The following is a 12228-nucleotide window of genomic DNA, read 5'->3' as shown; positions in this document are numbered from 1 at the left end:
TTTTTTCAGAGTTTTCCAGTCTAAACCAAACTCAACATAAAGCACAGGGATTCCCTTTCATTAGTGCATTTGCATAAACGTGTATCATGCAAATTTGGGTGGCATGATTAGAAACTCTACTTCTCTATTGCAGTTTTTTGATAAGATGTATGTTTACGTTTCATCTGAAGCCTTTGCCTTTCAGTGTATGTTTTGCAAAGCTGCGCTATTAGGTTGGTGCAAATTGCTAAGTTCCTTCTCCTTCTACTCATACTATCTGCCTCTTATCACAGAATTCATCTGCACCAAGCCGCATTCATTAGTTATGCGATATTTATTTTACCCTCAAGTTTTTTCTCAGTTCTTTATCTGGTTAATTGTCTGTAGTGGTTTTTTTGTGCTGGTATTTTCTCTCGTAGGAAACAAACTCTCTGGTAGTTACTAATATAATTTAGCTTCCCTATGTGCACACCTTGGTGCCATAAATGAAAATAATTTTCTGTGTACATATGGATAACATAATATTTGACATACATTGCTACAGATTGTTTCTAGAGAACATTTTTTCTACAATTTGGTAGGCATTTAACAGTCTTTTGCCTCGTGTCCAAACGGAGGCTTAGGAATAAATGGCCTTGGTTGACAGAGAGCTCTGTTCCAATAAGGCATTAAACCTTAGCTCCAAGTTTTCAAACCTGACTCATCAGCAGTCACCTGAGGAGTTGCGCCTCCCCCCACCCCCTTTTAAAATAGAGATTTCCAGTATTTATCAGCAGGTCTCTCTTTTTTTGTCCAGCAAAACCCTCCCTTCTTCTCCCCTTGTGTTTTTGTCTCCCTAGGTGCATGAGGCAACATGTTTCAGACCCACTCTTTTGACTTGTAGAATCTAGCCACTGTTGTTGTATATGAAACATACGTTCATTTTGATGACTAGCCCCGGAAACACATTTTATTCCTCTTTAGCAGAATATTGAAATACGCTACAAAGTGAGACTATATAAACTTCTGTCTGATCACTATGTAATTTGCTCCATTATATTCCATTTTAAATAACTCCATTGTGGATTTGGAGAAGCTTGCATATTTAGAGATTTGACATTTTTTATTTGTTGAAATTGTAATTTTTCTCACAGAATAGTCCTATGACAGCATTTTATTAAACAATAGTGGGTTTATGTCCATCACAACAATATACAAAGATTCAACTTAAGCCATAAATGAAAGGAATAGTTATCTAATTAAAAACTGCTGTTACTAAACCAGAGGCAAAAAAAATTAGATAACATTTATGTAAGACTTACTGTCCTACTTGAATATGTAATGTTTCAGTGTTTCAGCCCACTACCAGTGTTTGACCTGAGAGAGGTAATAAGTAAAATATTATTGAAATAATCAATGAAAATGGAATTACTACTTCAGAGTACTCTAAAATACTTTTTTAAAAAATATCAAAATTCTGTATGCTTTTAATTCTTAAAATTTCTACAGGCTTATTTACTGAAAAATATGCTGGGAAACACCCACATGCACACAGAAACCTGGACACTGAGGTTTTTTTCCCCTTGAAATAGGAATGTTGAAATGTTTTAGATAGGAAATAACTGAAATCTGGCATTTGTAATTAGTATTAGTAATAAAATGTTACGTTTAGGATGGTGCAGATTTCCATCTTATTCATTTCTTCACAGTTGCATTGCATTTGAAGTTTTTGTTGTGACTAACAGCTAAGAGAATGGCTGTGAAAAAGGTTTGTCGCAGAGAATGTGAGACTATTTGAGAATGCAGAATTACATCAAGTTCAATTTGGCAGAAAAAAATTGCTATGAGGTTAAAATGTGGAAATCAAAAGGGGCTAGTTAGAAAGGCAAAAAAAAGTTCAGAAAAAATGGTGCATGGATAGGAAGAACAGTCAACTCAAATGAGAATTATTGATTTCTTCTTTTTTTTCTTTAGAAAGGGGAGGGAGGTGATGATGCATATATAGTCAAAGGATGATTGCTGGGAAGGTTAAAGTGGAAGAATATTGTGATGTTGTCTCCTCTAGTAATTTAAATATTTTCCAAAGGGAATAGTGACTGACAGTAAGTGTTTGAAAGAGGAGGATATTTGGCTGCTAGATAGAAGCTAAAAGTGTCTGTAAAAGAGTAAGGGAGGAGGAATATTTCCTCAGGGGAGAGGAATATTTTCTGAGGAGGAAATATTTTATGTTAAACATCAAAACTAATAGGTATCTAGCATACAGCATTGTTAAATACAGAATTGAGTTATATGTAATGCAGAATATTATAAAATTGTTCCTTGTTCAAATAACAAAAGTAGAGAAAGTAGTAGCTTGAATTTAGCTACATTAGCCAGAGCAAAGAAAAATTTTAAAATGGGAAAAGACAGGCATAGGTAATGTTTATCTTTTTATAAATTTGAGTAAGGAACGCTTAATGAAATGTGATTGATTTGAGAAAGTTGGTCTTGGTTGGCAGCCTTTGGTCAGCAGTGCAAGAGAATCAGGATTACAGAGGGGTACAGGCTAAAATCCCCACTCCAACCAGCTAGCCGAAAAGGCTGGCTGTTCTTGAAGTGATTGCGCTTAACATAATTAAGAGTGTACTGTGATTAGATTAAGAGTGTACTTAATTTCTTTCAAATGTAGCTGATGTTCTTTTCTCTCACAAATTTCTTTCAAATGTAGCTGATATTCTTTATTCTTTTCCCAACAGGGATATAGCTAGTGCAATAAAAGAACTTCTTGATACAGTGAATAATGTCTTCAAGAAATATCAATACCAGAACCGCAGGGTACGTTTAGTAGAAGCCTTGCTAGTTGACACCCTAGATGTTGGTTTATGCCTAGTTGTTTTATTGACTTAAAAATAAGATTGATTGTTGGAAATAGTTTTGTGTCATTAACCATTGAGTTTATTCTTGAATTTAAATATGCCTTTTTATTTAAAAGTGAGTACTCCACAATTGCTTATTAGTAATATTCATATAAAGTGCATCCCATATCCTGTGTAATCTCTTGTCCTTGCCTTTGGCTTTTGTGATTATTTCTCTTATTTAGTACTTTATTTCTTATTATATTTTGTGACTGTAGGCACTTGAACACCAAAAGAAAGAATTTGTAAAGTACTCCAAAAGTTTCAGTGATACTCTGAAAACGTATTTTAAAGATGGCAAGTAAGTACTGTAATTTATCCTTTACTTTTAAAATTAAATAGATTATGTGGTTTTATATGATGTGAAAACCACATAAATTAAGCCCTTTTACTTTATTATTAGTACTCCAGGCAACTGATAATGAAGGCAGACCATTAACAATAGAAAATGAATGGTTGCTAATCTAGCCATAACTCCTTTCTAGAACAGGAGTTATCAGACGCTTTCTGAAAAGAGCCAGGTAGTACTTATGTTAGATTTGGTGGGCCTGTTGCCGTTATCCACCCATCTCTGCTGTTGTATTACAGAAACAAGCCATAGACAATGTACAAACAAGGGGGTGTGACTGTGTTTTAATAAAACTTTATACAAAATTCAAATTTCAGTATCTTGAAATAATTTTTACCTGTCATATAATATTCTTCTTTTGTTTTTTAACCATTTAAAAATGTAAAAGCAATTTTAGTTCATTGGCCTACTTTATACACTCCTGAAACAGTGGTTCTCAAACTTTAGTGGCATCAGAGTCATCTGGAGGACTTGTTACAGTCGAATTGCAAATTGCTTGAGGGTCCCACTTCTAGAATTTCTGATTTCGTAGGTCTAGGATGGAGCCTAAGAATTTGCATTTCTTAGAAATTTTCAGGTGATACTGACATTACAGGTCTATTGAGAACTACTGCACTAAAGTTAAAGCAATAGTTGTCAATCCTTTCTGTGCATTAGAGTCACTTGAGGACAGTTTTTTAAAAATTCCCACTGCCTAGGCCCCACCTGCAGAGATTCTGATTCAGTTGGCTGGGAGTGGAGTCAGGGTTTAGATATTTTGTAAAAGTGCCCCAGATGTTTTTAAAGTGCTGTAAGGGTTTTGACCCACTGTCCTGGAAAGAGGCTTTCACAGCATCATTCTATAAAATAGGAAATATACTAAAATGTAAATTGGACATTATTTTTAAATTTATATATAATTGGTTGTGATGCACTATAGAAAACCAAGAGATTTTATATATTTTAACATACATACATGCATACGTATAATGTATAAACTGATGGAAAGTCTGGCCGTATAGGTAGTTATTTGCACTTCAAGTCAAATGTGAGAATTTTTTGAACAAGATTATTTTTTAACAGTGCTTAAAGTCAGAAAAGTAAATAGATACCTCAGTCATTCCATCCTGCTATTCAGGTTTTAAGATCTCTATATTCATGTCACATCATTACAGTATTATTGTAGTAATATTTAAAAATGATAAAAATACATTAGAATTCTGTTAATTTTCAGAGTCATTTTTAACAGGTCAAACAGGTTGAAGTATTTACATTTATATTATGAATTAGAGATATCGAGCTAAATTTTATTACTTGTTTTGTGGTGGTGTTCCGTACACAGGTTTGTCTAAATGCTCCTTGATGACTTAGTTTAATAAGCTGGCATTTGTGTTTTGAAAATAAACTTTTATTTGATTTATGCTAAGCTCAAATAACCAAAAGCACATTAAAATAATAATTTACATGATGGGATTATTATTTCTGATTTTAATTACTATTATGGAATAAGCACAATGAAAGGTAGACATCAATTTAGAGACTAATTTTCATTAATTAATTGAAATTATTTACTCTGCATATGGATTCAGTGTCGTTGCTACTACTTTCTCTCCATTCAGCAGCTTTTTAAAATTCCAGTTCTTTGTGTATCAATAATGTGCTTGAGTTTTATACCTGTTTCCTCAAAACAGAAAATTATTGATAGAACCTGATCTGTAGGCCATCTTTCAGTAGGGGGATGGATTTGCATTGATTCAGCTATTTCTTCCTGGCCCTTCTCTTTTTTTTTTTTTGGAGACAAGAGTCTTGCTATGTTGCCCAGGCTGGATCTGGGCTCACTGCGACCTCCAGCTCCTGGGTTCAAGCAATTCTCCTGCCTCAGCCTCCCGAGCTGGGATTATAGACACATGCCACCATGCCCGGCTAATTTTTGTATTTTTAGTAGAGACACGGTTTCACCATGTTGGCCAGGCTGGTCTCACTCTCCAAGAGACCTCATAATCCGCCCACCTTGGCCTCCCAAAGTGCTGGGATTACAGGTGCGAGCCACCAGGTCCAGTCCCTGGGCCTTCTCTTTTGAGAAATGTCTAGTAGGATGCGGGTACATGCTAGATATGATACTAGGGAACTGTTGAGGCCACACAGTGGGACTAGGGCATCATCTCTGAATCCCAGCTGCATGAAGATGAGCCATTAGGAGAATGTGGTGGGGCTCAAAGCCAGTTTTAAAGAATATATTTTTATATGTTGTCAGCTCCCAGATTTTGAAACTGCATGATTATTTTGTTTTAAAAGTATGTTTATAGTAAAAGTAGTTTGTAGTAGTTTGTAGCTTAGAATTTCTACCTTTTTTTAAGGAGATAAAGAGATTGGGATGAATCAGATTGGAAGTAATTAGATTTTTCTTGAGTATTATGCCCATTAATTACAAATTTTGAGATTATGATACTCTGCTGGATTTTACTTGTTAACTTCTATGAAACCACAGCTGGAGACCACATCTGAATTCTCCTTTTGGCCAGTTAACTTGTTCCACCTATAAATGAACTGGTTGTTGAGGCGCTATCATTAGCAGTCCTCCAACATTTTATTACCAGTTAGAACCACCAGGGGGCAGTAATTACTAGATAGTTTAAAATGATGCAAGACTATCATATCCTAAATTGGAATAAAAGTTTTAATAATACTAACTTGTCTTTTTTTTTTTCTAAAATTGATTCCATTGCTACTGTTAATAGTATAAATCTTAAAAGGGTGAATTTTTTGGATGAAATTAATGCTTATTCTTTTCTTTTTAAACAGGGCAATAAATGTGTTCGTAAGTGCCAACCGACTAATTCATCAAACCAACTTAATACTTCAGACCTTCAAAACTGTGGCCTGAAAGTTGTATATGTTAAGAGATGTACTTCTCAGTGGCAGTATTGAACTGCCTTTATCTGTAAATTTTAAAGTTTGACTGTATAAATTATCAGTCCCTCCTGAAGGGATCTAATCCAGGATGTTGAATGGGATTATTGCCATCTTACACCATATTTTTGTAAAATGTAGCTTAATCATAATCTCACACTGAAGATTTTGCATCACTTTTGCTATTATCATTCTTTTAAGAATTATAAGCCAAAAGAATTTACGCCTTAATGTGTCATTATATAACATTCCTTAAAAGAATTGTAAATATTGGTGTTTGTTTCTGACATTTTAACTTGAAAGCGATATGCTGCAAGATAATGTATTTAACAATATTTGGTGGCAAATATTCAATAAATAGTTTACATCTGTTAAACATTTCTTTACTTGAAAAAATGCATATATATATGTGTTTATATATATATATATATATATGAACAGAAGACCAAGACAACTTGGTGTAATGTCTAAAAAACTTCTAATGGGAGCTTATCAGCAGTTTATCAAATAATAAAGCAAGAATTTCTATTTTTGTCGTTAATCACTTTGGACACAGAGTAGTCAATGGAAATATTTTTGTTAATTACTTATAAGGTACTGAGTATTTTTATATGATTTCCAACCTGTTTTAAACGACTTATGAGTAAGAGATAGCATTTTCTAGTGTTTTTGCACTATAATGCCACTTTTTGAACTCTTGTGACAAATGTAGATTTGACTCTTAAAAATTAAGCCTTTCGTATACTGGGCCCTCATAAGCTTTGCACAATTTTTTCCCAAAAAATAGCCACAATTAATAGTAATTTGAAGCTATATCAACGGCTGGATTGAAATTGTCATGAGTGTTAATATTATATACACTCTTCAACTAGGTACAGTTTTATTTCACCATAGAGAAGTTTTAAGGAAATTATGTATCGAGTGTTCATGTTAAGTGGTTTCATTTTTCAATTATAAAATAAAGGGAAAAAATCAGAATTTGCTTATCTTTTATAAAGATTTTAGACGTTAAACTAAGTTTCTGTTGGCAGTATATTTTTTTTGCTGTTATGCAACTCAGTTATTTTATTTTTTCTCCATTTTAAAAAACAGATTTTTAAAGAATTATCATTGGCACCATAAAAGTAAAACATCCTGTTAAATGTAAATGAAAATATGTTGAAAGGAGCAAAAAAAAAAATAGGCAATTGGATGAAAATTGGATGAAATCTCTTAATTAATGAACATTTTACTGACTTGATTTTTTTTTTTTCTTCAAAGATATGTAGCCAGTAAGACAAATAGAATGCTGATCTTTATTTATTTTTGGCATAAACTATCATTCACTCTTGGTGATAGATGGGTGATCATTTGCCGAATAGACTTGTGGATATATGAAGAAAAAAGACACTGTTTTATTTGCAGCAGACTTTTTAAACATCATTTCTAACATTATCTAACATCATCACTCCTGCTGTCTTTACCCTCCTTTAAAAGAACTCAAGTTACCAGACATGCCTCAAATCACCTGTTTTTATAAGCCTTCCATATTATTCTACTATCCATTATCTCTGCCTTCTGTTTTCATGAAATATTCCTCCACAAAGGAGGCTTATTCTTAGAGTACTTTAGTTTCTTATGTGATCCTTCCAACAGGGCTGAGTTTGTGTTAAAAGAAGGCCAGAGTGGCCCCAGTTAGATTCATTTCCAGAGAACAGAAAAGTGGCTTCAGAGGAAAGGAAGAGGAGGAAAACAAATTTGTTGAACACCTTCTCTGTGTCAAGCACTAGTTACATTTACATAATTCTCTTAACAGTCCTATGATTTAGCTATCTTACAATTGAGGAAACTGACAGAGCTTAGGGTACACAGCTGGTAACTGCTGGGGCCCGAGTTTAAATTTGTGTCCAGATTCCATGTTCTTTCCACTGAACTGTACTCCCTCTATTACTGAAAATACGTCTTGTTTGGGATATTAGTTCCCAAACACCAATTTAAGAAACCTCTCCCTGGTCCACAGGAAAATGAGAACAATTAGAGCAATGTGATTGTTTTTTCATAAATCTAACTGTACTCATTTTAAAGGATCATGGAGATTATTGCTGTTTTAGATGTTTAAAATACTGTCTTTCCACACTTGTAAAAAATGTAGAGTCAGTTTTTTTAAAATGACTTTTAAAAGCCTAATCAGGCAAAACAGGTTGAGAACTCGTTATTGAGCTGTCTTAATTGATTTAAACGTTTTATATGGAAATAATTTCAAATTTACAGAAAATTTGCAAGCGTAAGAGTAGTGCAAAGAACATCTGTATGTCCTTTAAGATTCAACTATTATTCAGATTTTACCCTCTTCATTTTATTGTTTGCTTTTTCATGTCCTTCCTTAAGTCTCCTTTACTGTGGATCATTTCCATGGCCACCTTGGTCGTTTATAGCATTGAATCGGATTTAAGGTATGCATTCTTGGCGAGAACACTCTGTTGATGGTACTATGTCATCATGGTATGATACTGGGGGCACACAATGTCCGTCTTATTGGTGATGCTAATTTTGATCACCTGATCAAGGTAGTGTTCAGTTTCTCCAATGTATAGTTATTGTGTTTTACATGGCAGTGAATAAGCAACCTGTGGGAGACTCTCTTAAGTCCATGCTAACAACATTTTCATCCAGGATTTAGCATGCATTGATGATTCTTGATTATTCAGTCTTCAACTTCAGCATTCTTTCCACATGTACCAGTTGGCAATTAATATTTTATTGTAAGCAGGAGCCCTCCTTTCTCCCCTGATCCATCCATTCATTCATCCATCTATATCCATCTCATTTTTACATCTGTTATTGTTATAAACTCATGCTTTTTAATGTTTTTTTTAAATTAATTTTACCATACTTACTTTGATGCTCAAGTTGCCTTAGATTTGGTCAGTAGAAACTATTGAGCTGGCTCCCATGTCCTTGTGATATCCTCTGTCGTTTGTTTGAAGCACTTCATAGGTTATATAAAAGATATTCCAGGATTTAGAGTCAGTAATTTCTCCGTAGAACCCTAGGGAATATTAGACACCTAGATCTGGATGCTGGATATACTCATTGCTACTGGATGTCTGTTTCTAGGCTATTCAGCAGACAGAACTAGAAAAGTCAAGTATGTACAGTTGGCCCTCTGTATCCATGGGTTGTGCATATGTGGATTCCACATCCCTGGATTCAACCAACTGGGGATCGAAAATATTCAACACAATAAAAGATAATACAATGATAATTTTAAAAATACGGTATAACAGCTGTTACGTATCATTTACATTGTATCAGGTATAAGTAATCTAGAGGTGATTTAAAGCATATGGGAGAATGTGTATAGGTTATATTCACATACTATGCCATTTTGTTTAAGGGCCATGAGCATCCTCAGATTTGAGCATCCTCAGGCTTTGGTATCCTCCGGGGTCCTAGAACCAATCCCCCATAGATATCAAGACATGACTCTACATTAACACTCAAGATATGCATGTCAGGTAGCATTTACATGTGTTTATATACATGTTATGTTTGATTTCAGAAATGAGTTTATACCAGTGCCTCCAATTTCAGTCTATTATCACAGGATTCTTTCTTATCTTCGCTATTCCATATTTCTATGTCACTCCTTCCTCAAAAGTCCTGGATTCCCCCAAAAATCAATCAATTTGTTCACTCTATTCTATAATGTATCTGAAATAATTTTAGAATTGCTTTTGCCTATATCACTGTAAAAACAAGATTTATTTGCAGTTATCTACCTATATCTTGCTCAAGATTAAGGATAATGGCTACATTGTGCATTTATAAATTATTTGTATTATTTTTTTCTCCTTCACTGTGATTATGTTATTTGAAAGACAATTGAGTTCATTTTCTCAATTTGCCTTCAGGTTTAAACTCTTTCTCCCAAACTCCTCCCATTCTTGTTGATATAATTTTATTTTAAAAATTTATGGAGCTATAACACGCTTCTGGAAGTTAGAACCTTACCAAAACATATAACTTTCTCTCATATCTCTCATATCTGTTCTGCCCCATTCCCATCTGTTGTAGGTATCCAACTTCACTGGTTTTGGTTTTTGAGGCTTCTTCTTTATGGAGGAAAACAATAAATGTATGTTTTCTTTCCATTCTTTCTTATACAAAAGGTAGCCTACCTGAAGGGAGACCAGCCATCTTAGTTTGCCTGGTACTGAGAGGTTTCTTGGGACACAGAACTTTTAGTGCTAAAACTGGGACAATCAGGCAAACTGAGATGGCAGGTCACCTTACATACACATTCTTTGTTAAAACAGTTTTGTTGATGCATAATTTGCATACCATGAAATTCACATATATGTTCCTTTAAACATTATTGAGGTATAATTTAATGCCATAAAATTTACTCATTTTAAGTCTATGCTATTCAGTGACATTTGATAAATTTACAGAGTTGTATAACTTGACCACGGTCTTACTAAATATTTGCAACATTACTATAAAATATGCTCAGTTACAGTTAATCCTTGTTTCCTCTTCCAGCTCCAGGGAACCACTATCTACTTTCAGTCCCTATAGATTTTTCTTATCTGGACATTTCGTGTAAACAGAATCATCTAATATCTTTTGAATCTGGCTTGTTTTGCATAACATTGTTTTTGAGGTTCATCCGTGTCATAGCATATATAGGCATTTCTGTCATTATTCTTATTGCTGAATAGTATTTTATTATATATCATATTTTATCCATTTACGTTTTGATGGACCTTTGGACTACTTCCTTTTTCTTTTTTGCAGTGATGCATAATGCTGCTATGAACATAAACGTGCAAGTCTCTGAAAGTGGCTTTTCATTTTGGGGTAGATACCTAGGAGTGGAGTTGCTGGGTTGTGTGGTAAATCTATATTTATTTAAGAAATGGCCAAACTGTTTTCTAAATGGCTGTATCATTTTACATCCCCATCAACAATGTATTAGGGTTTCCTGTTTCTCCACATCCTATTTGTTAATGGCTTTTAAAAATTATAGACATTCTTGTAAATGTGAAGTAGTGTCTCATTGTAGTTTTAGTTTGCATTTTCCTAATAACAATGATGTTGAACTTTTTTGTGTGTGCTTATTAGCTGTTTCACATGCTCTTATACATATTCTATTTTTTACTTACTGTTTCCATAAATCACTGCATGTAAATTCAGAGATCTCTCTCTGTCTCACTTTCTCTTTTGTTGTATTCCATGGCATGTAGGTGCCATAGTTTTTTCTGATCAATCTGCTATCTATGGGCATTTAAGTAGTTTTTAATATTTTACCAAAATACAAATAATGCTACAATGAATCGTCTTACATATGTATTTATGTTTAAGGTATTTCTTCAGACTACAATCCTTGAATACTAAGTCAAAGTATATATGCATATGTAGTTTGTTGGATATTGCCTTTCCATAAAGGTTGTGGCATTTCAGATTCTACCAGCAATGCATGAGACTGTTTTCCCACAACTTCACTAACAGTGACATACTGTAAAGCTTTTGAAGTTCTGCCAATCTGATAGGTGGGAAGTAATATCTCATTATTGCTTTAATTTGCATATTATGAATGAAGTTAAACATCTTCAAGGACTATTTTTCTATTTTTTTGTGATTGTGACTTTGTTTATGGTGTTACTTTGCCATGCAAAGTTTTTATTTATTTTTTGGTAGTCAAATTGATTAACTCTCCTGTGAAACCATCTGAGTTTGGTGGGTTTTGGAAATTAATTTCTTGATAACTTTATTTATTTTATTTAAATTGATTTCTTTAAGTTTTTTGGCTTAAAGGGGTCAGTTTGCTAAACTGTATATTTTTAAGAAATTATCCATTTCCTCTTAGTTTTCAAATGTATTTCCACTGAAGTAATCTTTTTAAAAAATTCCCTATATCAATAGTTATTTCTCCCTTGTTATTTTTTATTCTATCTGCACTTTCTCCCTTTTTTTAAAAAATTAAACTAGCAAGTCATTTGTTTTATTGTTTTGGTTTTTTTCAGGACTTTTCTCATTAATTTGATGTACTGTTTTTCTATTTTCTATCTCAATTTCTGTTCTAATATTTTCTTCTTTGGACTTTTTTGTATTTTACTTTGTTGTTCTAGTTCTTTCAAGTTAAGAATTTAGTTC

At 33.5% G+C, this 12228-nt stretch overlaps 1 protein-coding gene across 5 annotated transcripts in view; it reads left to right on the top strand.

The window, feature by feature from the left end:
* The window catches only part of PDCD10 (programmed cell death 10), a 51094-nt gene extending 44628 nt beyond the window's left edge, over positions 1 to 6466 (top strand). For all 5 annotated transcript variants that reach the window (XM_004037966.5, XM_031009736.3, XM_031009737.2 and 2 more), the window contains 3 exons: positions 2694 to 2772; positions 3071 to 3153; positions 5983 to 6466. In XM_004037966.5, the coding sequence (XP_004038014.1) occupies positions 2694 to 2772; positions 3071 to 3153; positions 5983 to 6064 (244 nt within the window). In that variant the 3' untranslated portion in view covers positions 6065 to 6466. The remainder of the gene's footprint in view (positions 1 to 2693; positions 2773 to 3070; positions 3154 to 5982) is intronic.
* The last annotated feature ends 5762 nt before the right edge of the window (positions 6467 to 12228 follow it).

The sequence above is a fragment of the Gorilla gorilla genome, chromosome 2 (assembly GCF_029281585.2).
Source record: "Gorilla gorilla gorilla isolate KB3781 chromosome 2, NHGRI_mGorGor1-v2.1_pri, whole genome shotgun sequence".
NCBI classification, from domain to species: domain Eukaryota; kingdom Metazoa; phylum Chordata; class Mammalia; order Primates; family Hominidae; genus Gorilla; species Gorilla gorilla.
This window is presented reverse-complemented; position numbering and strand designations above follow the sequence as displayed.